We start from the raw sequence: 23,581 nt of genomic DNA, 5'->3' as shown, positions 1-23,581 counted from the left end.
AATACGTTGTGTAAAAACAAAAGTGAATCTGCACGGCCTGTTGCAAGTTCTTTTCCTTTCTTTGTTTGATAGCAGCCAGGAAGATGACCTAAAATATACAGGATATAGAGAAATAGTATTAATAGATTTGAAAGTATTTAATTACATTTTCTTCTTTCAGAACAAAGCCAGCGGCCTCTGGTCAATCCGGACAGATTCCAAATCCAAGCCAAAGAAAAGCAGATAGAAACATTGTGTGTGGTAAGTTGTTTCACTTTTCTCTCCTTTCCGCTTTCAGCAACACTGAATTCGGTGTTCCGTTGGACTTTGTGTGTTTAATAAATAACTGAGATTTACCCATGGGGAATTAGTTCAAGGTTTTATATCTTAACCACCAGAACACATAGAGCAGAAATGAAACACATTCTTTGAACACGCAGGGACGTGATCCTGGTTTCTTCATTTGTGACTATCCTCGAGTTTTCCGCCTGTGAATCTGCTTCTACTGTGTGCTAGAACCATTACTTTTGTAAAATAATCGGTAATTCTGATAACTTGGTCTGCATCATGTTAACACGTTTGGATTGCAAATCATAAAGGCCTTCACAAGAACCAATAAAATTGAAAACAGGAGGAAATGACATTTTAGTTAAGCTAATCACTTTATGGCAACTCTTAATGCACAGAATAAGGTATGTTTATAGTCAATATGCTAATCTGTGTGCGTTTCGGTAAATCTGCAATCTTTAGAAGGGGAAAGATTTATGAAGCGTTGAAAGTGATTCGTTCGAACTGTAATATTCCCTCCCGTTACTTTCACTCCAGTTCTACAAACATTATTGTTTAATCTTTCCCGCTCAGTTTCAACTTGATATATTAGTTTCCACCCCTTTCTCTTTTGCAACTCACATCACACTTAGACAAGAGACCGACACATTTGCTCGTACCAAATGCCTAGTTTATAATTTAATCGGGTTGTACATTGGAGTTATATTTGTGGACAAGGACAGATTGTGAATTGGAGATAGGGACTGCACAATTCATGTAACTTTTACAGTCTACAGTGAATGTGTTTATCCCACTTACTGTATATAGAATTAAATAAATTTCATTAAAAATAAGTTAAATGCTGAATCGGGCTGAATATCGGTTTTATATGCGGATCTTGCCGCTTCTCTCTGCAAACCTGGATTATTGTACCACGGACATTGGGGAAATGCAGCAGAAGGCAAACCATTCCAATTTAAAACAAAGTTCTTAGATGTCCACAGATTAGGAGCCAACCGCAGATCTGGAAGAAATTGCGTGATCCAAGCTGAAATATGAACAGATGTGCATGTCCAACCAGATTCCTTACCAGAACTGATCCGCAAAGTATAAACATAATCAACATTGTTAGTTCCCAACATTAATCTGCTTCTTCTGGAGAGTGATAGCTGAAGGCAACAAATATTTGAGTAGGATTTTTAACAAAATATATCGTATGATTAAGCAAGTTCTGAAATTGTACGATTAGTTACAATTTAAAATAACTCAGCATACATAACTAATAACATTACATTGAACACGCCCGCCAGACACTGAGTAGAATAGAAAAACCTTTTTTCCCATTTCCCCCCCTTTTTCTCCCGACTTCATACCTGAAATCAAACCTTTGATTTCAAATTTGGCTCCCAGCTGGCGCTTATCAAAGACAATTTCCAGTTCCTCCCGCTCGAGCCATGCGGTTCTGCTAGCTGTGAAGAGCTTGTGGTCGGAAACGTATTTTAAATTCCCTGTCAACTTTCAATGGCTTATATAAAATCCTGCAAGAGCTGGCGAAACGCCTCGTAGATAAGAAACTTGCGGAGTATGTGCATTCTTTTTCTGGTCTTTCCTCCTACGCTCTAGCTGTTTTACACTTCTGAAGATAGCAAGTCTTTGGAAAGTGTTTTTCTTTTCATTCTGTAGTGAAGCGTTTACGACCATAGCACTAGCAGTCATAAATTTTGCGTAGCACACATTGACAGGTGCATTGATATGCACTGTGAGGGCTCTAGCTTCTTAATAACAGCGAACTGCCCACCTTTATAGATAGCTTTTAAATTCTTAGGCTACTCTACTAATATTAGACTGAAAATTAAAAGAAAACGGAAAGCGATTATTTGCTCAGTGTTTAAACGATAGAAACTGCCGTTCAGTGGTCTGGCCTTGGATACATAAAACAGTACAAGTGAGATAAAATAATGGATCATAACACACAGTAAATAGATAGGGAAAATGTGACGAATGATGTGGTTTTGATATTGTCTTGTGCCTGTATTAAAGTAGTTTAACTTTAGAAACCCCGTACACCATGCTTGAAACGTGCGACAATGGACAATGGAAATTGAACTCGTTGACTTCAATTCTTTCACGGTGCATGTGGCACCGTTACCTCCTTCGCTCTTCCAGTTTTCGCCAGTTTTGCAGTAAGACTTGCCATTTATATTGACCAAACGCACTTATTAATTCGCTACTTTAGTTTTCGGCCATGGGCCCCACGATTGCAGACAATGTATTTGAAAACGCACCAAAAAAAAAGTGATGGCCCATACCAAGGTGTTACTTATCAAATCTTTGTATTAGGTGATGCACCCTTGCATTTAGAAAACATGTAAGGTAAGAAAGATCTGAAAGATGAACGCAGAAACAGTTGACCATTGTCCAAATGATTTATGGCCCATGGCTGCGATTGAGGTTCAAGCAGAGTTCACAAGCAGTTGGTGTTTCTGAACCAGATCTGCCGCTTCACCACAGCCTTTTCACAATACCTTAACAGTAATGTTAGTTTTGATATTCTGGAGATAGCGCCTTCAAATGCACTACAGACGAGGAGGCTGGCTGTAGTGGCGAAGGTTCAGACCCCATGGCAGTAAATAATACTGGGTTACTTTCTTATCTCTTACACATAACGCAGATTAGATGGGGAGAGGGGGTGGGGTGGGGGTGAACAGAAATGTAATTAGATTTCAGATAAATAACCAAGGAAAGGGCAGAAATATAATGCCAAATTTATTAAACTAAAATGGCGAACATGGATAGGAAGTGAAAGCTGGATAACAAAAGAAAACAAAATATAAAGAAACACATAGAAACAAACAACACAGAGCAGGAAAGCAAAACATTGAATGACATTTTTTCTTAAAGGAACAGCTGAGATGTGCACGTGTGCCTGACTGCAACTTTGGAGGCCGCAGATCATAAACCTCATATTTCATTATAATGTCAGGTCTTGTATGGCTGAAGGCTTTTTCTAAATGAATAGAAAATCTATTTGTGACGTGATATAGTAGCCAGATAAGTCATACGTCCAATGGCTGTGATGGTTTATACAGCAATATGTTTTATTTAAATGATTTTGCAGACTAGGTATTATACTTAAAACTTAAAACCCCGGCCAATCATTTTCGTGTAACGTTTCAAGTTTATATATTTCATAGTGATTTGTTTTAATGCGCGTTTTGATCATTTAATTCCAGTCGCAGCAATAACCTCCAAGTTTAACAAATAACTCAGGGCAACCTAACTCCGAGAACAAGGTACCATGCTTCAATCAAAAAGGTTTGGCTTTTTGCTGAGCACCCCCCCCCCCCCCCCCCCCCCGCCGCCGCCCTCCTCAGTTCATGCAGACATCGGCTTGTTGGGAGGTCTCCTCCCGACATTAGATACATACTTTTAAAAAGTCTCCTGTCCAGAGATTGCGAGAAATAAAATACAATTAGTTTACTAATACATTCTCAGAAACCTAAGGATTGTTCAGCAGAGTGGTGTTAGGGTGGGAAAAGATCTAGATAGCATATATATATAATATACTAAAATATTTTGTAAAAAGAGGATGTTTCAATAGTTGATATGTAATATAGTGTATGTAGCAGCTATTGCTACAGTTACAATAGTCTGATCCTTCATTGTCTCAAATCGATTCTAATATTATGGAACCTTTATTGACTTAAAGGTTGACGGTTAGTAAAGGCTAAACATAAACATTCATTCGCTGATTTTTTTGTTTCAATTTAGCTTAGTATGATGATTTTTTTAGTCATACATGTGCTAAAATGATAATCTTATCCAGTAATATGTGATATTTTGCCGACAACTGCATAAACTAAAGCCGATGTAAGCAGCAGAGTGCAGATGTAAAATGCTGACTTGCTTATTTCTCTGTTTTAATTAGAACAAAGAGATTGAATAGGTGCTAGTTACACTTTAACTACACTGCCTATCCTCTGTCATAAAGCAGAAAGATGTAACAGAAAGAAGCAGATTCGCTTCACACAAACCTCTCTTACGTTGAAGAAAAAGAAACCAACAATGGCGAGGGAACACTTCGCTGGTTTTTCAGGTTTTGGAACTGGTCCGATCCATCATGTCCTGTGTAACACTGTCTAGATCACAGAATAAAACGGTCTGTACCCACAGCAAATGCTGCAGGCAAATAAGTCGTCTGTGACTATGGTATTTTCGCTTTTTTTAAGAGGGGCCTTTTTTGGTTCTCACCATTATAAAAATGGCCTCAATCAGTGAAGCCATCTGGAATAGCACTGTGTGTCCCACCGAGGTTCACTTATATCAAGCATGACTGGGACATATTTAGCGTTCTTTGACTTCTATTGCTTTGAGGCTCTAGAATAATAAAGCCATGGTATAACATTGGTTGTTTTCCATATGATGTGAAATATTTCATATGATGGAGTTTATTACATTTCATAAGTCTGTTATATTATTATTTGTTAAAAATCAAAATAGAGTATTTATAAGAGGATCATTTGTCTGTGATAGATATTAATAGACGAGTAATGCATCATGTATTGAAATATTAATCAATAGCCATCGAAGTGGAATGCAATAGCAATAATTTATACATCATTTGAACTATAAATATTTTCTACAGGTTTTGAAAATAGTTACTTCAAGAGCTGATTTTATAAATTGAAGCTAATTCCTCGGATCTCAGGAAGGCTTAAACATCTTGTAAAATTATAAAAGGTTCCAGAATTTGCCAAATAATATATTATACATTTTAGCAACTTACTAATTGTCTCGTAAAATACTAATTCTTAGACTTGCAGAAGAAGGAAAATCAAATTCTGCTAACCGATGTAATATGAAATTTTATTTCTGGAATGCCGTTTTATGCTTTACACACTGGACTATGAGTTCCTAATGTTTCACCATTATTGTCTTTTGCCTCATAACCTCTAGGACTGCTGCAGACTGGCGATTGGTGTAACAGTGCCACGTGATCGAAGGTGTCAATGCTATTCGATAAGGGTGTCAAGACCCTGTCATTTCGAAATAGCGAGATGCAAAAAACGACTTACTACGATAACTCCGGAATATTCGGTGGTTACTCTTACCAAAAGTCCAACGTATACAGCTACAGCTCCAGTCACCAGGCCTACCCGCCATCGTCTGTTGAAAATGATTATCAGAGCTCAACGTGCCCCATTCAGACATCTAGTGCCAGAGCCCCAAACCATAAGCCCACCGATATAAATGGCAGCTGTATGAGAACAAGTGGCAGTCAGGGCACTGCCCAGCCCCCAAGCATCAATGAGCCACAGCAGCCACCTCCTTTACCACCCTCACCCAATGCAAGCAACACCTCAACACAGAAAAGAACGAAGTCTATTCCAAATTCTTCTGCCAGCCCAGCTGCTACTCTCACCAAGCAAATCTTCCCATGGATGAAAGAGTCTCGTCAAAATGCCAAGCAGAAAAACAACTGCACAGTTGCAGGTATCCGTCAGCAGTTCACATTTTTCAACTTTAAACTACGTCTAGTCTCTTAACAATTAGAAAGAAAGTTTATCAAAAGAATGTCACACGTAGATGGGAGTAATTTCCCTCTATTTTACTTCCAATGACTGGGGAGAGTAAAGGGATCATTACACATTTTCAGGGCATTGCATACAGCATTTTAGGGATAAATTGTAAGCCACTGTATCCTTAGTGATCACGATAATAATGTTGACATATTAAAACATTCCTGTTGAGTAACTGGCATATTCTGGGAGGATTGATCAGGAGAAAGGGGACTGGCAGAAATTACTGTCTATTGTTAAGTCCACAGTAATAAGATGCAATTATTTGGGCCATCTCCAAGAATTGCATATATTAGGATTTTGATTCTCAAACATCACATGGTGAAATCTTAATATATGCAATTCTTGGAGACAGCCCAAATAATTGCATCTTATTACTGTGGACTTAGCAATAGACAGACCAGAACCTAATAAAATACATTCATATCAAGAATTTGCTTGTATCGCTTTTACATATAAATTAATTTGGTTGCATTTGATCTCATCTTATCCTTTCGCTCATTCACATTGTCTGTAAATGCAGAAGTTTGAGCACATATGACATAAGTATGGTATATGATAGAAATGCTTTTAATGTGAACCATCCTTCATATTCTAATTGGGTATTACCAATCGGTACAACTGTAATTTAAATGAGAATAACTAAATACTTTAAGTAAATATTTTCATTAAAATTAATCAATGTAACATTTATGTTTGTTTCCACATGTACACTGACAACACCCAGCTCTACCTCACCACCACTTCTCTCGACCCCTCCATTGCCTGTAAATTGTCAGACTGCTTGTCCGATATCCAGTACTGGATGGGCAGAAATTTCCTGCAACTAAATATTGGGAAGACTGAAGCCATTGTCTTCCGTCCCCACCACAAACTCCGTTCCCTAGCCGCCGACCCCGTTCCTCACCCTAGCATCTGTCTGAGGCTGAACCACATTGCTCACAACCTTGGTGTCATATTTGGCCCTAAAATGAGCTTCCGACCACTTATCCGCAGCTATCTAAGACTGCCTATTTCCACTTCTGTAACATTGCCCATCTTTGCACCTGCCTCAGCTCCTCTGCTGCTGAGACCTGCATCCATGCCTTTGTTACCTCTAGACTTGACTATTCCAACCCACTCCTGGATGGCCTCCCACATTCTCCCCTAAGTAAACTTGAGGTCATCCAAAACTCGGCTGTCCGTGTCCAAACTCGCACCAATTTCCATTTACCCATCACCCCTGTGCTCACTGGTCTACATTGGCTCCCGGTGAAGCAATGCCTCAATTTTAAAATTCTCATCCTTGTTTTCAAATCCCTCCATGGCCTCGCCACTCCCTATCTCTGTAATCTCCTTCAGCCTCACAACCACCGAGATATCTGCGCTCCTATAATTCTGGCCTCTTGAGCATCCCTGATTATAATCGCTCAACCATTGGTGGCCGTGCCTTTTGTTGCCTAGGCCCTAAGCTCTGGAATTCCCTGCCTAAACCTCTCCACCTCGCTACCTCTCCCTCTGATCAAGCTTTTGGTCACCTGCCCTAATTTCTCCTTAAGTGGCTCGGTGTCAGATTTTGTTTTAGAACACTCCTGCAAAGCGCCTTGGGACGTTTTACTATGTTAAAGGTTATAAAAATACAAGTTGTTGTTGTTATTGAAACTTCTGCTGGTATCTCCCAAGAAGAAATCGGAATAAATAGACGCTCATGAATCAGCAAACAGCATTTACAGCAAGTTTTAAAGAATAGAAATAACTTGCATTTATCTCGCGCTTTTCACGACCCCAGGACGTCCCAAAGCGCTGAAAAGCCAAAGAAGTACTTTAGAAGTGTAGTAAATTACTTGTTGTAATGTTATTGCAAGTGTTAACCCACGTTTTTCTGTCATCGAAATGTTACGCTTCAGATAAGTCCGTTTTGAAGACTTTATAATAAACTGGGGAGCGAAATGGTTAAAGAATCGGTTTATATTTGTTTACTGGTTCAGTGTGAGGACAATGACGCGGGGTTTTGTAGGTAGGGCGTGCATATTTACATATTTATGCATAGGTACTAATATAATGTTGTCATTCTGTAGGTGACAATTGTGAGGATAAAAGCCCGCCAGGCCCAGCCTCCAAGAGAGTCCGTACAGCCTACACCAGCGCACAGCTGGTCGAACTGGAAAAGGAGTTTCATTTTAATCGTTATCTGTGCCGTCCTCGGCGAGTTGAAATGGCAAATTTATTAAACCTAACCGAACGCCAGATAAAGATCTGGTTCCAGAACAGAAGAATGAAGTATAAAAAAGATCAAAAGGCCAAAGGGATCATGCACTCTCCTGTTGGACAGTCTCCAGACAGAAGTCCGCTTTTAAACGCGCCAAATAACATTGGATTCTCAAGCCAGCTCCCCACTGTCAACAGTCTGAGTTACGAAGCTCCTTCGCCAACATCTTTCACCAAATCCCAGCAAAATATGTACGGCTTAGCTGCTTACACAGCACCTCTTAATAGCTGCCTACCCCAGCAGAAAAGGTACCCGGGCACAGAATACGACCATCACACTATGCAGGGCAATGGTAGTTTTGCCAATCATAATTTGCAGGGCAGCCCTGTGTATGTTGGAGGGAACTTTGTTGATTCAATGCCAGCTTCTGGTCCGATGTTCAACCTTAGCCATCTTCCTCATCCTTCATCAGCCACTGTGGACTATAGCTGCGCTGCTCAAATACCAGGCAATCACCACCACGGACCTTGTGATCCCCATCCCACATATACAGACCTGACTCCTCATCACACATCTCAGGGAAGAATTCAAGAAGCGCCCAAACTAACACATCTGTAACGGACTAGCACAGTTTGCCAAGCGATGTCACTTCGCTTTTTTATTACCTCATTTGTATCAAATATTCTCCTGCTATGAGACTGCCACAGTATTTGTCCACCACTCATTTTCTACCCGTTACATTGCTTTTCTGTGTTTATTTAAGGGTCTACACATCAACCGTCCCTTTCGGTAAGATCCTAGTGTAATGCAGAATGCAAATAGAGGAACAATTGCTTGAAATAGGTGCTTTTGAAGGTAAGACATAATGGAGTCAGTCTTCAACAAACCCTTCTTAATGTGGATTTTAAAGACTAGTAATTCTATACACTCCACTTTGGTGGGATTCTGTCTGTAACTGGCCTCACTGCCCAGAACTTCAGCTATGTACTTTTCAGTAATGAACGAACTGCATTGAACATCAATGATATGTATTTATTATTTTAAGTCGAAAACAAAAAAGATTTTTCTATCACTTATTTATCCTCGTCTTAATGTATTTATGTGAGATTTATAGACTTTATACAATCTGACTTTGCCCTGTTTGATCCATGTCTGTTACAATCATATTTCTCCTCTTTAGTAAACCTGGGTTTAAACTAGATGAGAGGATAGTTTTTGAGCAGTTGTATCAGTGGCTGGTGTTTGTAGATTATGTAAGGGTTATCTCTGAAAGCAAATTGTAAGTTATGACTGTAGTAAATCAGAGAAAATGTGACGCTACACAATAGTCGACACATTTCTATAAGAATACTTTATTTCAATTGTCTGGTACTATTTCAACAGATATTTAGAATAAAAATGTGTTCTTTGAACAAACCTGTAGCCTTTATTTTATGAATATATATGCACCGCACCAGCTGTAAGCTTCGCCATCTTGTCTCCTCACTTCTCATTAATACACAAGCTGACTGCAGCTAAAGACTGGGATCTGGAGCTGTTTAGCCGAGCTGCGTTCGGTTTAAATGTGCATTTGTAAAACGATATACTGCATGTTCCAATGCGACGTTATTATAATGGGGGAAAGCATTGCTACGATTTTGTCCAGCAATGTATACATATGAAATGTTAAGAGACAGGCACACAAAATTACAAGAAGGAAACAAAGAGAAAGAAAGGTTGGAGGATAGGTCGAGAAGAAATGTTGCAAAACAGCAGAATACAAATAAAACAGAAAAAATAAAATGCAAACATATACATACTGGATACTTTAACGAAACTTGTCAATTATTATTTGTTTTAGTTTTCCTAAATGATTTGCAGTCCTGCCGTATGTAACATTCCTATTAACATATATTTAAGGAAGCGGTTAACTTAGCTTAATTTTTCAAAATATACAAAGTGCAAATCAATCCAAAAGAAGAATTAGTCGACATTTCCACAGATATTTTATCTGATAAATATAGGAATAAATCTCAATCTATTACCGTTATGTTACGGGGACGTCAGTATTATTATGCAGCAAACTGTGTTAACTATGATCCAAAGTGGCCCAATGGTGCCCAGTATCAGGTGCCTGTGAGAGGGGAGCCTGATCCCAGGCGCTAGCTGCCGCCTCTCTCCACAGCAGCCGCCCGCAGCACCGAGCCACGCGGCGCCATTTTGTTTGACAAATAAAGCAAAGGCGCTGAAAGCCCTCTGGCAACAAACAAAGATATCTCCCATCCGTCGAAAAATAATGTCATTATTTTAAATGGGAAAGAAATTGTTTTCTTTCAAAAGGGCACACACATTTGAAAACGTTAACACTTTGGCGAAGACAACAATCTAACAACTAACCTTTTGTTAAAGATTTTTAGAGCTTGAAGTCAATGTAGCACTTCAAATTCTCTCCTCCAGAGTAAACTCCTTTGATTTACTTTATTTTAAAACGTTTGATGATAACTAAGTACTAAATATGAATGTAGTGTAGCTTCTAATGCACTGCACACAGCTCCTCAGTTTGCTGTCATTTTAAACTGCCTATTATTAACGCCAACGCCTTAAAGGGGTCTAAAAGCCTTGTTTTGTTAGTACACCACCCACACTTCAAAGAATGCAAAATGTTGTCTTTCCAGGCAGACAGAAAGGAGAAGAAGCACCCACTCACGCAACAATTTCCTGATAGCCGAAGTCCAGTTTAGCAGAATTAAATAAATGCAACGCGGCATTTTGACTGGTTTAATTTTTTATTATTCTCAAAACATCTTGTATGTGAGCAGAAATTATTTTAGCAAATATTGTGATTACTAATTTGCCAATAATATATTACAGAATGCGCAGCCTTTGGGGTTTAAATGTCAAATAACTCACAAGTGTTGCTATATAATGTGCAAAGTTCATAAGTCGTAACAGCTGTGATCAGAGACAATCCGCGAGATGTTACTTCACAAAGATATAATAAATGGCTTGTGGGTGTTTACCAAATCAATAAATAACATGAAAAAGAAGTCATTTTAAACAGGCCGTGCTGCTCCAGATGGAGTAAGTTAGATGTTACTTGTTCAGAGTGTAAAGGTGCCGAATAAATGGCATAATTCAAACCAAAGGGAAAAAAGTAGTTGAAAATGTTTACAATGTCTGTTTATGTTCATGGTAAAATCCAAATAGTGTCTGAAAGTGATCCTGTCCTACTTGGCATTGGGCCTCACTGCCAGCTCCTACTGTCCAGGGTGCTGCTTTAGCCACAGCTTGTGTTCATTCTTCTATAAGGAAGGGCCTTGCGATGATTGTCACAGCTCCGAAGATTAATTGATTTGTCGTTTATTACTCCACGCCATACATTTGTAAGCAGAAATATAGCCTTGAGTGTTCTTTTCTTCTCAGTAATACAGCCACCCACCAAGAGACGCAGGATGTTTTGTAATCGTACACTTTCTACTTTATAAAAGCGATTCTGCACTACCTTACATTATAGCATGGCCTGCAGAAGGCAGGGAAACGCTACCTACACCTTTATATATTTTATTTCAGAATCATTCAGAAAGCCAGTCTTATTTTCCACTCCTGTCATTGGTTAAGGCGATCATGTGACGATAAAATCACCCTCATCTCAACGTCGTGTCTGTGTATTCAATAGACATAGTTTAATAATAGCACGGTCCCTTAGCGTTTGTAATCAGTACATTTTATAAATATACATTTTCAAAGAAACTGTCAAATAAGCAATTTTCTACCGATTCTGCCCGGGCAGAAATGAACAACGAGTTTGAGCGAGAGGTTGGTTTTATCAATAGTGAGCCATCGCTTGCCGAGTGCCTGACATCCTTTCCTCCTGTTGGCGAGACATTTCAAAGTTCATCAATCAAGAACTCGACGCTTTCACATTCGACACTGATTCCTCCTCCTTTTGAGCAGAGCTTCTGCAGCTTGGACCATGGTAACACACACCAAAATGGGAAAACCCACACTTCAAAAGGCATTGGTCGGGCCACGTTAGGGGACAAACCTCTGGAATATCCGTGGATGAAAGAAAAGAAAAGCCACAAGAAAAAAACAGTCCCAGCGACGGGATCATTCTCGTCTTGTTCTTCTAATGAAGGTCAGGTCAATAATATTTTCCTTTACTATTTGTTTTTTTGTTGTTGTCATATATGGTGTACAGAGGGTTGTGGTATTTTGAAAAATGATTCAATTCAGTAACAAATGTTTCATTGACTTGAAAGGTATCATACCTGCAAAATGCTCACTCCCTAAAAATATCCAAAATGTAAATAGTGGGTGTTCAAGCCTATAGCACTCCTGGTATTATGTAGGTATCAACAACCTGCACACACCAAATTCCAGACAAGCATCTGTATCATCTTTCTGTTGCCCTGCCTGGGCCATATTTTGCTGGAAGCCTTTTGTGTCTCGGAGGCGGCCATTTTATGTTGCTGGATTATTTGGAAAGATTAGTGATAACTTATGGAAACTTTTCCCTCCTTGCTACAGAAAACGAAGAGCTCAATGAGCCGGACAACGGGAGTCCTTTTGACAGCTCCAGGAGACTACGAACCACTTATACTAACACTCAACTGTTGGAGCTGGAAAAGGAGTTTCATTACAATAGATACCTTTGTAGACCACGGAGGGTAGAAATCGCAGCTCTACTCGATTTAACAGAAAGGCAAGTCAAAGTCTGGTTTCAGAACAGACGCATGAAACACAAGAGACAAACTCGATTCAAACAAAGCCAAAACGCTGATTCAAAGCGCCATTTTGCCAACAGTGTTAATCAGAGTGGATTTTCCACAAGAAGTTTTGCTGAGACACCTGTAAATAAAACCTTGAGTTCGTTAGAGAGCGAAAACATTGCTGAGCAAGATATTAGCGATTCTGCTCATAAAGATACATTGAGTGATATCAGCAGTGACCTGCTCAGTGTTATTGGCACTTCTCTGATCTGCACTGAGGGAACCCAGAGTCATTATTTCCCTCAGAGCTCAGATGAAACAGACTGCCTGCTACCTATGCTGAAGAACTGCTCGGCTGGAACAAGCCCTAGCAGTCCGGAGAGTTTCAGCATTCCATCTCTGGAGGATTTAGACAAAATTACAATCGAACCCCGTCTAGATCTGATAGAAGAATTACCTCAAATGTCTTTGTTGGAAAACGAGGACACACTAGTTATTCCATCCAACTTGTTTGACTTTCTAAGTGACAACTTTAGCTCCACCGATTTTCAGCAGTTGCAGTTTTAGACCGAATTCCAGCTCATGCACACACACTCCGCTGATATTCCTTAATATGTAATATTTCTAATAACTGTATTAACAGGTTGGAAAGTCGTGCCATTTATTACATGCCTCTTGATCTCAGATTTTATCAACTATGGACCTTCTGCTCATGCCTGCATTATGCCATGAATGAAAGGAAAGGAGTTCTGAACAAATTTAATGTAGCGCAAGAAATAAAAGTATTTTCAGTATTTTATTTTACATAATGTGAATATTTCAAATAACTGCAGATTTTCAAAAACTAAATACATGTCTTTAAAATACAATTTATATAATAGCTTTGTGTAAAAAACGTATTAACATGAAAATATGCAAGAAAAAGTAAATAAAATGTATTGGAGTTGAACATGTCCATCCCAACACTGCTGATCGCCCTCAGCTCAATAGATGACCTGCCTTAGTCCAAAATCCCAATCAGCGATATTCCTAGAAAATAAGAAGAATAGATTTAATCAGCAACCAAACAACATAAGTATTAATCGTGCTCTGGCTGAAACAAAGCTCGTCGCTTATGTTAAACATATAGTTATTTAACAGAGATATATTGGTTGTTATGGAAAATGCATTAAAAGTAATTGATAGACCTTTTTTTCTACGTTCCTTAGTAATGTCCTTATAAAGAAGTATAGTTTTAAAATAATTATGGGAATTGATTTCTCAAGCCACAACATGGATCTTTATTTAAATTTAAATACTAAAATCACTTCAAATATTTAATGAGCTGCTATGAAAATCGAAAGGGAAGCCAACTGAGCTGATCATCCACATCAAGATAAATGCAATTTATAATTATTCAGAAACTTAGTTACTACAGAATTACTGTTAAAGGAAACCGGTAATAATCATAAGCCAACGATGACTGTCATAGTCAGGCCGGGGTTTAAACCCATGAAAGACGCCATTTTGTTAGACCGCACCAAATGCAGTAGCTGAATAGATCAATGCACGCATATCCTATTTAGAAGATTTCGATAAATCACTGCACTTCTACCATTCACATTAGAATAAATTAACTAAACATGTAATATCATAACCAAGACAGAAAAAATAGAACATAAAGAAATGATGACCACTTGAAACACGTATATTTATGATTTTGTTTCCTTCTGGATTTCACTCAGCGGTTAACAATAGGTTATCATCATTTGTGGCTTTAAAAACGAACGAGATTAAGATTCAAAACGGTTCTACGACCTTTATGTAAGGTATCTGCGTAAAACTGTCAGTCGAGTAACGCAAATCAAAGATGCCGAAATATGTTTAAAGACAAGTATTGGTGCTGGTAGAAGATTTATTGATATTTAGTTTATATTTACAAATGACATGAATTTCATCACCGAAAAAAATCCGATTTAGCAAAGAACTAACTGTAACAAGCTAATATAGTTCCATGTAATAATTAACTGTTGCATAGATCGGCCCTGCTGAACAATTGCCACCACTTTGATCTAAAATTTTTGTATTTATTTTTGAAAACATTTCCTCCGGCTATTTATCAATTGAATTCACGATGTGATTAAATTTATTGCGCATGATATTGACTATAAGTGGTATATAGAAGAGAAACAAAATGCATCACAATCTAGGCCAGGAATTCACGAGTTACTTCGAAGGCAAGGTGCAATTCATCTTCCTGTTTCAGAAAGGGGGGACACATGTGCTTTTCAAACGTCTACTTAAGCCTGCTTGCAGCATCAGTCGACAAAGAATAGCGCTCTACTTTGAAAAATTAAGTAGTTTTTAAATCCTTAACACACCCACGCATTTTTGTTAGCAAACTATGCTAACTGCGCCAGACAGGGATGTGCTTCGAAACGCCCACATTCCACATTTGTAATGTCCAATAAATATTTAATTTTTTGAAATTCTTACTTTTATGTCTTATTTTCCAGAGAAAACAGCGTTCTGTGAACATTCCAAACATAGGTGTCTGCTTTGTTAACGTTAGACAAGACCATGCTTTTAATGTTCAAAGGCTTGAGGAGTCGTTGGTACGTCGTTTCACATTTCAGGATCAACTGTCATGTTATTAAAGTACTAAAGGAAATGTTGTGGTTAGATGCTGTTATTTATATGAAGGCCGTAAATCCACGTTAGTTCAAGTAATCGCTCATTTAGTACCATTAGAACTATAAATTCAGAACAAATCCTCTGCGAATAATCCCTAATTTCTCTTTTGAGTACTACAGCAAAAATAATGAACACTTTTCTGTACAGATAACTATAATGGGTTGGTCTTTATGCAGTTTTCCCTCTGCATTCTAATTAGTAATAAGCTCATTTAGGTTTTCCTTCAATTCGATGTGTTGTGTTTTGGTTCCAATATAGCGAGGTCATACCCATGCAGCTCAATAACAGTAACAAGTGACGTTTTGACCTTGCATAAATTATGAAGCTTGTTCTGCTTCTATTAGTATAAAATGTTGCACGTTTTTCAAAAATATGAAGCATCCAGCCCTAAACAAAGGGTGAGTTTTGTGTTTGCTGTTCCAGGTAATAAACAGCAGCTCCCCAGGAACCCTTGAGCAAACGATCACGTGGCAGCAAAATCAGCCATCATATTTCACGTTTATGTGGGCAACTGGCTGGTATATTTACAGCCACTATTTCCGTTTATTTTGCAAACATGATGGCTGCAAAAGTGCAATTGTAAATGAAAAGGAAGGCTAATTTTGGAATTTGAAACAACGCACTAGCAAATAAGGAGTTCTGCTGAAAGACTTGCAGCTCTGTCTGGATGCATGGCTGTCAGTGGGGCATTGTTAAGAGTTCATCAATCATGAAATCTGCACTTTTCCCTCGACAGCAGTTCCTCCTTCTTTAAAGCAAGCTACTGCCAGCTGGGATCCCTCCAGCAACCGCTGCCAAAGCGAACAAATGCGAAAACGAATAACACACCAGTCTAATCACACCACAGACGAAACCTCCTGTATGACCAACCATCGAGAAATCTGGACTCTAACTGCGATCCCTCGTTACTGCTCGTTAAAGAGGGTAAAACGTTTCAAGGGCATCAAAAATCTTGGCTCAGCTGAGAAGGCTATGTGTGCTTAAATTATTGTCATGTATGACTGCCTTTGTGGTATTGGGTCATTTACGTTAACCTTTTAAAACATGTCACTAATAGATGTACGTTCATAGGAATCCCTAATGTATAAAACACGTACATTATATTTTATTTACAACCTTACATTTCCTCTTGTCAATTCGCAGTACAGTTAATGGAAAGCTAATATAGTTGCTAGTACTGTAGGTCTAGTGCAATGGTTGTACCTTTTTGAATATAACCAACACTTCCGCGTTGGTGCCCTACAAATGTGACAGCCTTATTTGGGAATATAGAATGGTTAACTGCACTTCCCACAAAAATAAAATGAAAGAGAAGTTAGTTCAAAGACAATCCTGGGATTCCTGACAAGTTGCTAAATGCAAAGCAACCCTGGCCACTTGCCTGACTATTTTGATTTCGAGTCTGGTCCTTTCATCTCCAGAGATCGAAGCCCCCCCCCCCCAACCCCCCGCACACACACACACACACACACACACACACTCCTTATATGCTTACAGCGTTAAGATGGAAGCTAACCTCGGGTGTACCGAGGTTTTAAATAGGAAAGCGTGGGGAAATTACAGATATGGTTATTGCACAAATAGAAGCCCCTATCCAGTTCCCAGTAATGATAGGATAACCCTAACGTTTACTTGGAGGACTATTACTTCCAAGTCGTTGGCCAAGTACTATCGAGTCTGCGCCAGACTCTTAGCGGTCTAACATCAAGTAAATTGATATGATTTTACTGTTGAGAATATGAGAAAGTGCGACTCCCTTGAAATTCAGAAGCATACTCTGATTTGGGAATAGTCCCACTCATTACTGCAGTGAGTCCACGCACTCTACTAAAGTAAGTCTGTAGTCTGCTTCTGATGTGCCACACAATGCAATCTTCAATCACATTCACCCTAAGCCGTCCAAATCAAATGATTTACTTTCAGAACTAGTTGCAGGAGGGAGTCTAGAAAGAGGTTGATTGTATTACTTTTACAAACAAGAATAGTTGACTGTTTATAGAAGTAACTAGATATGTGGGTCTGTTACTGTTCATTCTTTACAAAAATCTATGAAAGTGCGATTAAATTAATACAAAGGACTGCCTGCTTATGCCTGTTTATTCAAATAATCAGTCATGACTAAGGAAGTATTGTGTGCAACGGTCAAAAGAAAGCAATATTCCAGTGCTACTCACTTCCTTAATTATTTGAACGTGGAACACATGAACTTTAGAAAGAGCATTGGAAATCGGAATTAGTTTATTTTTGTATTTATAAATTCCCCCCAAGCAAACATTATGGTCATTGGTAAAAGTAATGTAATTTTCTGATTAGGAACTGTGATATGTTAAATTATGCAAATTCATGCTCAGAAATGACCATCTCAACTTTTACCACATTTATTAAGTCATTGTATGTTCAACATACAGACGTTTATTTTGACAGTGATATCAGCATAAATGAACAGGTATGTGCTGTAGATCACTGTTCCGGGCAGTAGCTCAGTTAAACGCCCACTGATGATCAGCATTGCATTTCAAAGAAGAAAAGTAGATGACAAATAGTTATAAACTTTCTACGAATATCTGCTTCTGAGAAACACAACGAATAGGACCAAATATTAGGGAATTGTGTTTTTTTAATAAATAATTTAAATCATGACCAATATATCATTTAATACATTGCTGTTAACAAGTTTTTAAAAAAGATGTAGATAATGCTGTATATATCCTTTACAAAAAAACTGCAAAGGCATGTTAGTAAAAAAAGCAAAAGACGAATCTGAAGTGAATGAGAAGGCGCGATGCATATGTTGAATTTTATATGCAGGAATTTAGTCATTTGCAAATCCCGTGGCAACTGTATGCTTTCAAAGCCCTCAAACTCGCTTCCCTCTGAATTATACATAACACAGCTTTTCAAGATCAGATGAAACCTGCTGACCGCAAAATGGATGGAAAATGCTTTTATAAGATGTGGCTTTTACTCAAGCAAGAGAGTAGCAACAGAAACATTATTGTTACTCAAGCCCTCACTAAGATCCAATTGCGAGGGGACACGAGAACAGAAAGGAAAGCATAAACTCGAATTGATGCCCACTTTAAAAATTAAGGCAGAGCGAGCAGAATTCACTTGTAGATTAGATAGACGGACAGAAAGACATAAAGAGATAATCAAACACAGATAGAGACAGAACAGACATGCTGTGCTGTAGACAGCTGGATTTCAGATTCTGAATGCTACATACCGATTAGATATCCTCAGTCCTTTTATATGATTGAAGAAATTTCTTTCAAACTACTGTAATTCTATGTTTTAACACACACATGAGGTAATGACACTGCACCTAACAAGCTGCTGATATGAATTAGACTGCATACTGCCCCTGGCGATGAAAAAGAGCAAGTCTTCCTGTGCTGTACACGCACAAATCAACAGACTTTAAGTCAGAGCTTTGCTAGTGAGTGCTTTGACAGGTGAATGACTTTCACTCAACTGCTACCACGGAACTATACCAGGGTGGAATAATATTTAATAACACATTGGACAAATGAATCAGAATATTACATTGTTTTGTCGAATTCCCCAAACAATTGTAATTGTTCGACTGTGCAGTTCGGGAACTCATTTTTGTAAAATTTTATTTTGACGTAAATGAAAATAATATGTTTAAATTCAGATTTTATCGTGATTTAGATATATTTTGCAGAAAGTCACATAACAATGTGTACAACAGCATAAGACGAATTCAGAATTAGCAACAGCCAATACTGTGCAGTGAAATAAACAAGCCACTAGCACTAAAAGGAATATCCTACCTTTTATTTCAACCTTTTATCTTATATAGTGATTTAAATAACTCTGAATATTGTTGCAAATATATTTCGGTAATTTTACAACGTTCAAAACTATTAACGATAATTGACAGGTTGCCGATTGAAAGGGACTGAGCTATCTATTCTTTATATATCTGGCAAGATAGCTATCCGGTTTCTTTACATGTTTAAACAACCGTTCAGTAGGCCTTGATGCTAGTATTTGTAAAGTCACAAGTACGCGGGACAGGCAATAGTACTTTGGTCGTTTTTTTAAACAGTTCCGACATTTTAACTATCTCATAAACATATCACTTAACGTAACTATTTTCTTTATGGGCCTGATTATTATGTCGGTTAGTATTATGTTTACGAAGAGAATAGCACCTAACAGAGAGTAAGCGTTAATTAAAAAGAAACACAAGGAATTTGCTGGCGGTGTTCTATAACCCGTACACTGAGTTACAGCAGCAATACAGTGCCAGGAACTCAACTTCAGAAACCATTGAAATGGCCGTTTGCTGTATTCTGTCATTTTCTTTTCATTCTGGTTTTGCTGGTGCTGTGGCTATACTAACTCATGTCGTGCAGTCAAGGCCACGAAACACTCACTCACGATTGTACCCCCATGTTGATGATCACTGTATCATAAAACAGCCAAACCTACTGACAGCAGACGGAGTGCCTGCTACTGTAAGCGCCACCATCACACAGTTCAAACCTCTCATTATTCTGCAGCAACAACACTCGGCCCACAATAAAAGGAATATCCTACCTTTCAACGGGCTTTCGGAGGATCGTCCACAATGTAGATAAGGTTAGTGGACGCCTCTGCGCGCTGTGTTGATGATGTGATGGTAATGGAAGGTGAGTGGATTGAAGAGTCCACTCCTTTCTGTGCATGAGCCAAGACCTCCGGACGCCATGGAATAGCGCTGGCTAGGAGCGCTCTGATTGGGCGGGCGTCGCCACGTGACTTCCTTGCTCTATATTAGGAATATTTACTTCCTCTGCGAAGGAAGTGAAGGATCTGCTATGGTGATCAGGGATAGACAGCAATCAGCCAGAGCTAAACATCTCATTCTGCTCCAACCCATCATTGGAAGAATGAACTCTTACATAGATTATATTCCCAGTGCAGACATTCTGACGTTTTCGCCAAAGTTTTGTCACAGTAATTCTCCATCAGTCTCCCTGCAGCAGTGCTCCGGAGAAGGTCGGTATGTTGCAAGTGGACCGGTAGGTAATCCATCTCCCAGCCATCATCACCTTCATCAGGCGGTGCCTGCTAGTCTCGAACTTTCATATGACTCCTCTGCATCCGTAGATATTAACTTCTTACCTCAGAGTAATCTCGGCTATGACTTTTCTTATGCTGCTAACCAGGAGCTGGATGACACTGGGGGACTTATCCCATACCCCACCTCTGTTTACTCAGGAAGCGCGTCTTTTCCGCTCACTGCGCGCCAGCACGAATACAACAGAACTGTCTTTGGTGAGCAGGAACAATACCAAACCTATGGCAAGGAGTTCCCAAACTTTTACCCCGGGCATTATCAGAGTCCATCGCCGTCTCAGGGCGGTTACCAAAGGCCGGAGTCTCCCACAGCAGAGAAAATCACCACTGCAAATACCTTCGAGTGGATGAAAGTTAAGCGAAATCCTCCTAAAACAGGTCAGTCTAATATCTCGGAAGTCTTCTGCAGCTGAAAATGTACAACTTATTCATCTAATGAATGAATTTACAGTAGTATGGGGGCCTTCTGTAAGATTCACTCAAAGCAGTAATTTTATATTAACCCTTTCATAGACAGAGTCGAGACGAAGTGACCCGTAAGGGTGAAATGCATTGCTGATCGAATAATTTCGCCTCCCGTATTCCTACTCCGGTTCTTATCAATGTCATTAATTTTGTTTGAGCACGTTGAGAGCTGCTCAATGGTTTTCAATACCGCTTTCGTGGCGAGGGGCGGGAGTGGCACCGTGAAGGGAATGAGTTAACCAACTCGTCTGTGCTTGGCACTAAAATACTGTGCTTAATTATTTTGTATGTCTTTTGTAGCTAAAACAACCGACTATGGAGTCCCCAGCCCTCCCAGCACAGCGCGTACAAATTTCACCACCAAACAGCTGACGGAACTGGAGAAAGAATTCCATTTTAATAAATACTTAACACGAGCCAGGCGTGTGGAAATAGCTAACGCACTACAACTCAGTGAAACCCAGGTGAAGATCTGGTTCCAGAACAGGAGGATGAAGCAAAAGAAAAGGGAGAGAGAAGGCATCCTTGCCAATCTGGCTTCTGTGGGCTGCGGTCAGGACTCCCCGTCCACAGAAAGTTCTGATAAATCGGACACTACCTCGCCATTGCCTTCCCCATCAACAAAGAGTTCGTCAGAAACTCCAAACTTTGCTGAACTGAAATAAATGTTTTGAGGAATCGGGCCTTAGCTTCCAACACAACATTACACAAATTTCTGGCCCAACGTACTGGAATCACTTAGCACATGACCATAGTTTTCACATTTATTCTATATAGCTACCGGCAGTTGAAGCAGACTCGATTATTATTTGTATATATTGGTTTGAGATTATTTTAAATTCTGTAATTATTGAACTGGACTCAAGGGGTTTGGCCAAAGTTTTCACGTTGACCTGGAATCTACATAAACAAAAGCTCCATTAACAGTTCAGTGCAAAGGCGAAACAAAATGTATGACTCAACTCGTGTTAAAAGAGCTTCTTTTCTTAACACGTTTGCACAGGCAGTGAGTCAGCCTTTGTAAATAAAGTCTGAACAAGAACAGGCTGCCACAACTTGCCAGGTGTCTTCTATATACTGCCTTGCTGAGATTGTTACTTGTGTGAAGTAAATTGTTTACATGTATTGTATTTTTTATTGATTTATGTGTGATGACAATGACGAATGTAACGTAGCATGTTCGACCTAGCTCCTCAATGAGCGGAGTTTGCACAATTATGCCTCAGGTTGAAAGGTTGCGGTTGCTGCTATTTAACACTGTGCCTATCTAGTACTCTTTCACTAGTAAATATGCTACTTGGCTACTCTACCTCTCTGATACTTACTACTGTATATTAAAGACGGATCAGGTTGTATTCTGCTCTATTCTGAACGGACTTAAAAGCTTGTAATGTAATCTATCCGCCATAGGAAACGGTTTGCAGCTTTAGTAACTGTGATTGTACAAAACAATGTCCAATGGTGAGAACATACAAACGGGCTTGGAATAAAATCTATCAGAATACATTTTAACGGTTTCAAACCTCTCGAATCTTCTGTAAGTACAGTATTCAATTGGACTCAAGGGTTTGGCCAAGTCATTCACTTTGATCTGGAATGTACGTCAAGGAAAGCAAGCACTTAACAGTTCAGTGTAAAGGTAAAACAAAATGTAGGACTCAACTGGTGTTAAATGAGTTTAATTCACCACTGTAGTAAATCAGCAAGAAGGCTGCAGTTTCCCACTTTCAGTTGAATCTTAGTCATTTTACACCATTTTAACCCAATCAGCCAGTGATTTTATGATTGTTATTAAAATGTAGCTGGTTGTCTGAAGTTGAAATGAGAGACTTTAACATTTATCTTTTACTGTCATTTCTGTTACTAACTTCAGTTTAATCAAAATATTTTTGAATAATATGTATAGTGGCAGCTCTCTCTTCTCTCTCTTTCTAAAGCCAGGAAAGAAACGGGTCTTTGCATTATTAACAAGTTATAATGAGTCCACTTGGATTAAACATCTTTGCTCAGCAACTTTCTATCCAATGATCAATACAAGAGAGGGAAAACATTCATTCTACTTCCTAATCAATTTAACAAGAGATGTTGGTATGTGAGATGTGTGTGCTCTGTGCTGGATTGCTTGGCCTGTATATGCTGGTGAGTTCAATGGGCCTTACCTCAATCACACAGCTTTAGACACAAGCTGCCCGTCATTGGTATTGGACAGGAGAATAAGTCAAACAATGGTGGTGGCGTAATTGGCTTTAAAAAAAATCGTTCATTATTCTATGAAGACAACTGAAATGTAAAAACAATATTTTGCTGCTAAATAACAAGCATCACAGCTGTATAATGTGTCAAAATCGTACAATCATTTCAAAATTACAGTTTCCATGTTTAATCTTTCACAGCCGTACTTAAATTACAATTCATTCTGGTGGCTTGCTTTGGATAATATTGCCTCAGTGCTGTCCCTAGTTTACAGGTCTACATTTGAAGCTGACCGTAGATGACTTTTATACAGACTTAAGGCTCACTCCGCCTTAACGTTAGCACAGCGATTTAATCAGCCAAGTGGCCTTTTGTTACAAATCACCCGATTGCTTTTCTAGATAATTATAATAGAAATAATAAAAATTTCGAGCAATTATTTACTGGTTCGTCGA

The 23,581-nt window shown here is 38.9% G+C and overlaps 3 protein-coding genes and 1 long non-coding RNA gene across 6 annotated transcripts in view; 3 read left to right on the top strand and 1 right to left on the bottom strand.

The window, feature by feature from the left end:
• The window catches only part of hoxd3a (homeobox D3a), a 37,928-nt gene extending 28,509 nt beyond the window's left edge, over nt 1–9,419 (top strand). For all 3 annotated transcript variants that reach the window (XM_085986100.1, XM_085986103.1, XM_085986101.1), the window contains exons 3-5: nt 161–240; nt 5,203–5,739; nt 7,883–9,419. In XM_085986100.1, the coding sequence (XP_085842226.1) occupies nt 5,256–5,739; nt 7,883–8,631 (1,233 nt within the window). In that variant the 5' untranslated portion in view covers nt 161–240; nt 5,203–5,255 and the 3' untranslated portion in view covers nt 8,632–9,419. The remainder of the gene's footprint in view (nt 1–160; nt 241–5,202; nt 5,740–7,882) is intronic.
• Nucleotides 9,420–11,598: 2,179 nt separating this feature from the next.
• LOC147120323 (homeobox protein Hox-A2-like) lies at nt 11,599–13,413 on the top strand. Its single transcript, XM_085986098.1, has 2 exons — nt 11,599–12,130; nt 12,523–13,413. Exons 1-2 carry the CDS (start codon nt 11,785–11,787, stop codon nt 13,269–13,271), a joined length of 1,095 nt encoding a protein of 364 aa, XP_085842224.1. The 5' UTR covers nt 11,599–11,784; the 3' UTR covers nt 13,272–13,413.
• A 68-nt stretch (nt 13,414–13,481) lies between these two features.
• LOC147120322 (uncharacterized) lies at nt 13,482–20,231 on the bottom strand. The gene is made up of 2 exons (XR_015078165.1): nt 19,947–20,231; nt 13,482–13,733 (listed from the first exon to the last, which is right to left on the bottom strand). It is a non-coding gene; the product is annotated as an uncharacterized LOC147120322 (long non-coding RNA).
• Nucleotides 20,196–22,421, top strand: LOC147120321 (homeobox protein Hox-D1-like). The gene is made up of 2 exons (XM_085986099.1): nt 20,196–20,846; nt 21,234–22,421. Exons 1-2 carry the CDS (start codon nt 20,207–20,209, stop codon nt 21,596–21,598), a joined length of 1,005 nt encoding a protein of 334 aa, XP_085842225.1. The 5' UTR covers nt 20,196–20,206; the 3' UTR covers nt 21,599–22,421.
• Nucleotides 22,422–23,581: the final 1,160 nt, after the last annotated feature.

This window comes from Somniosus microcephalus, chromosome 4 (assembly GCF_052327205.1).
Source record: "Somniosus microcephalus isolate GS21.2 chromosome 4, FLI_Smic_1.0, whole genome shotgun sequence".
Classification (NCBI taxonomy): Eukaryota; Metazoa; Chordata; class Chondrichthyes; order Squaliformes; family Somniosidae; genus Somniosus; species Somniosus microcephalus.
Note: the sequence above shows the minus strand (reverse complement) of the source record. Positions and strands in the feature narration are given on the sequence as shown.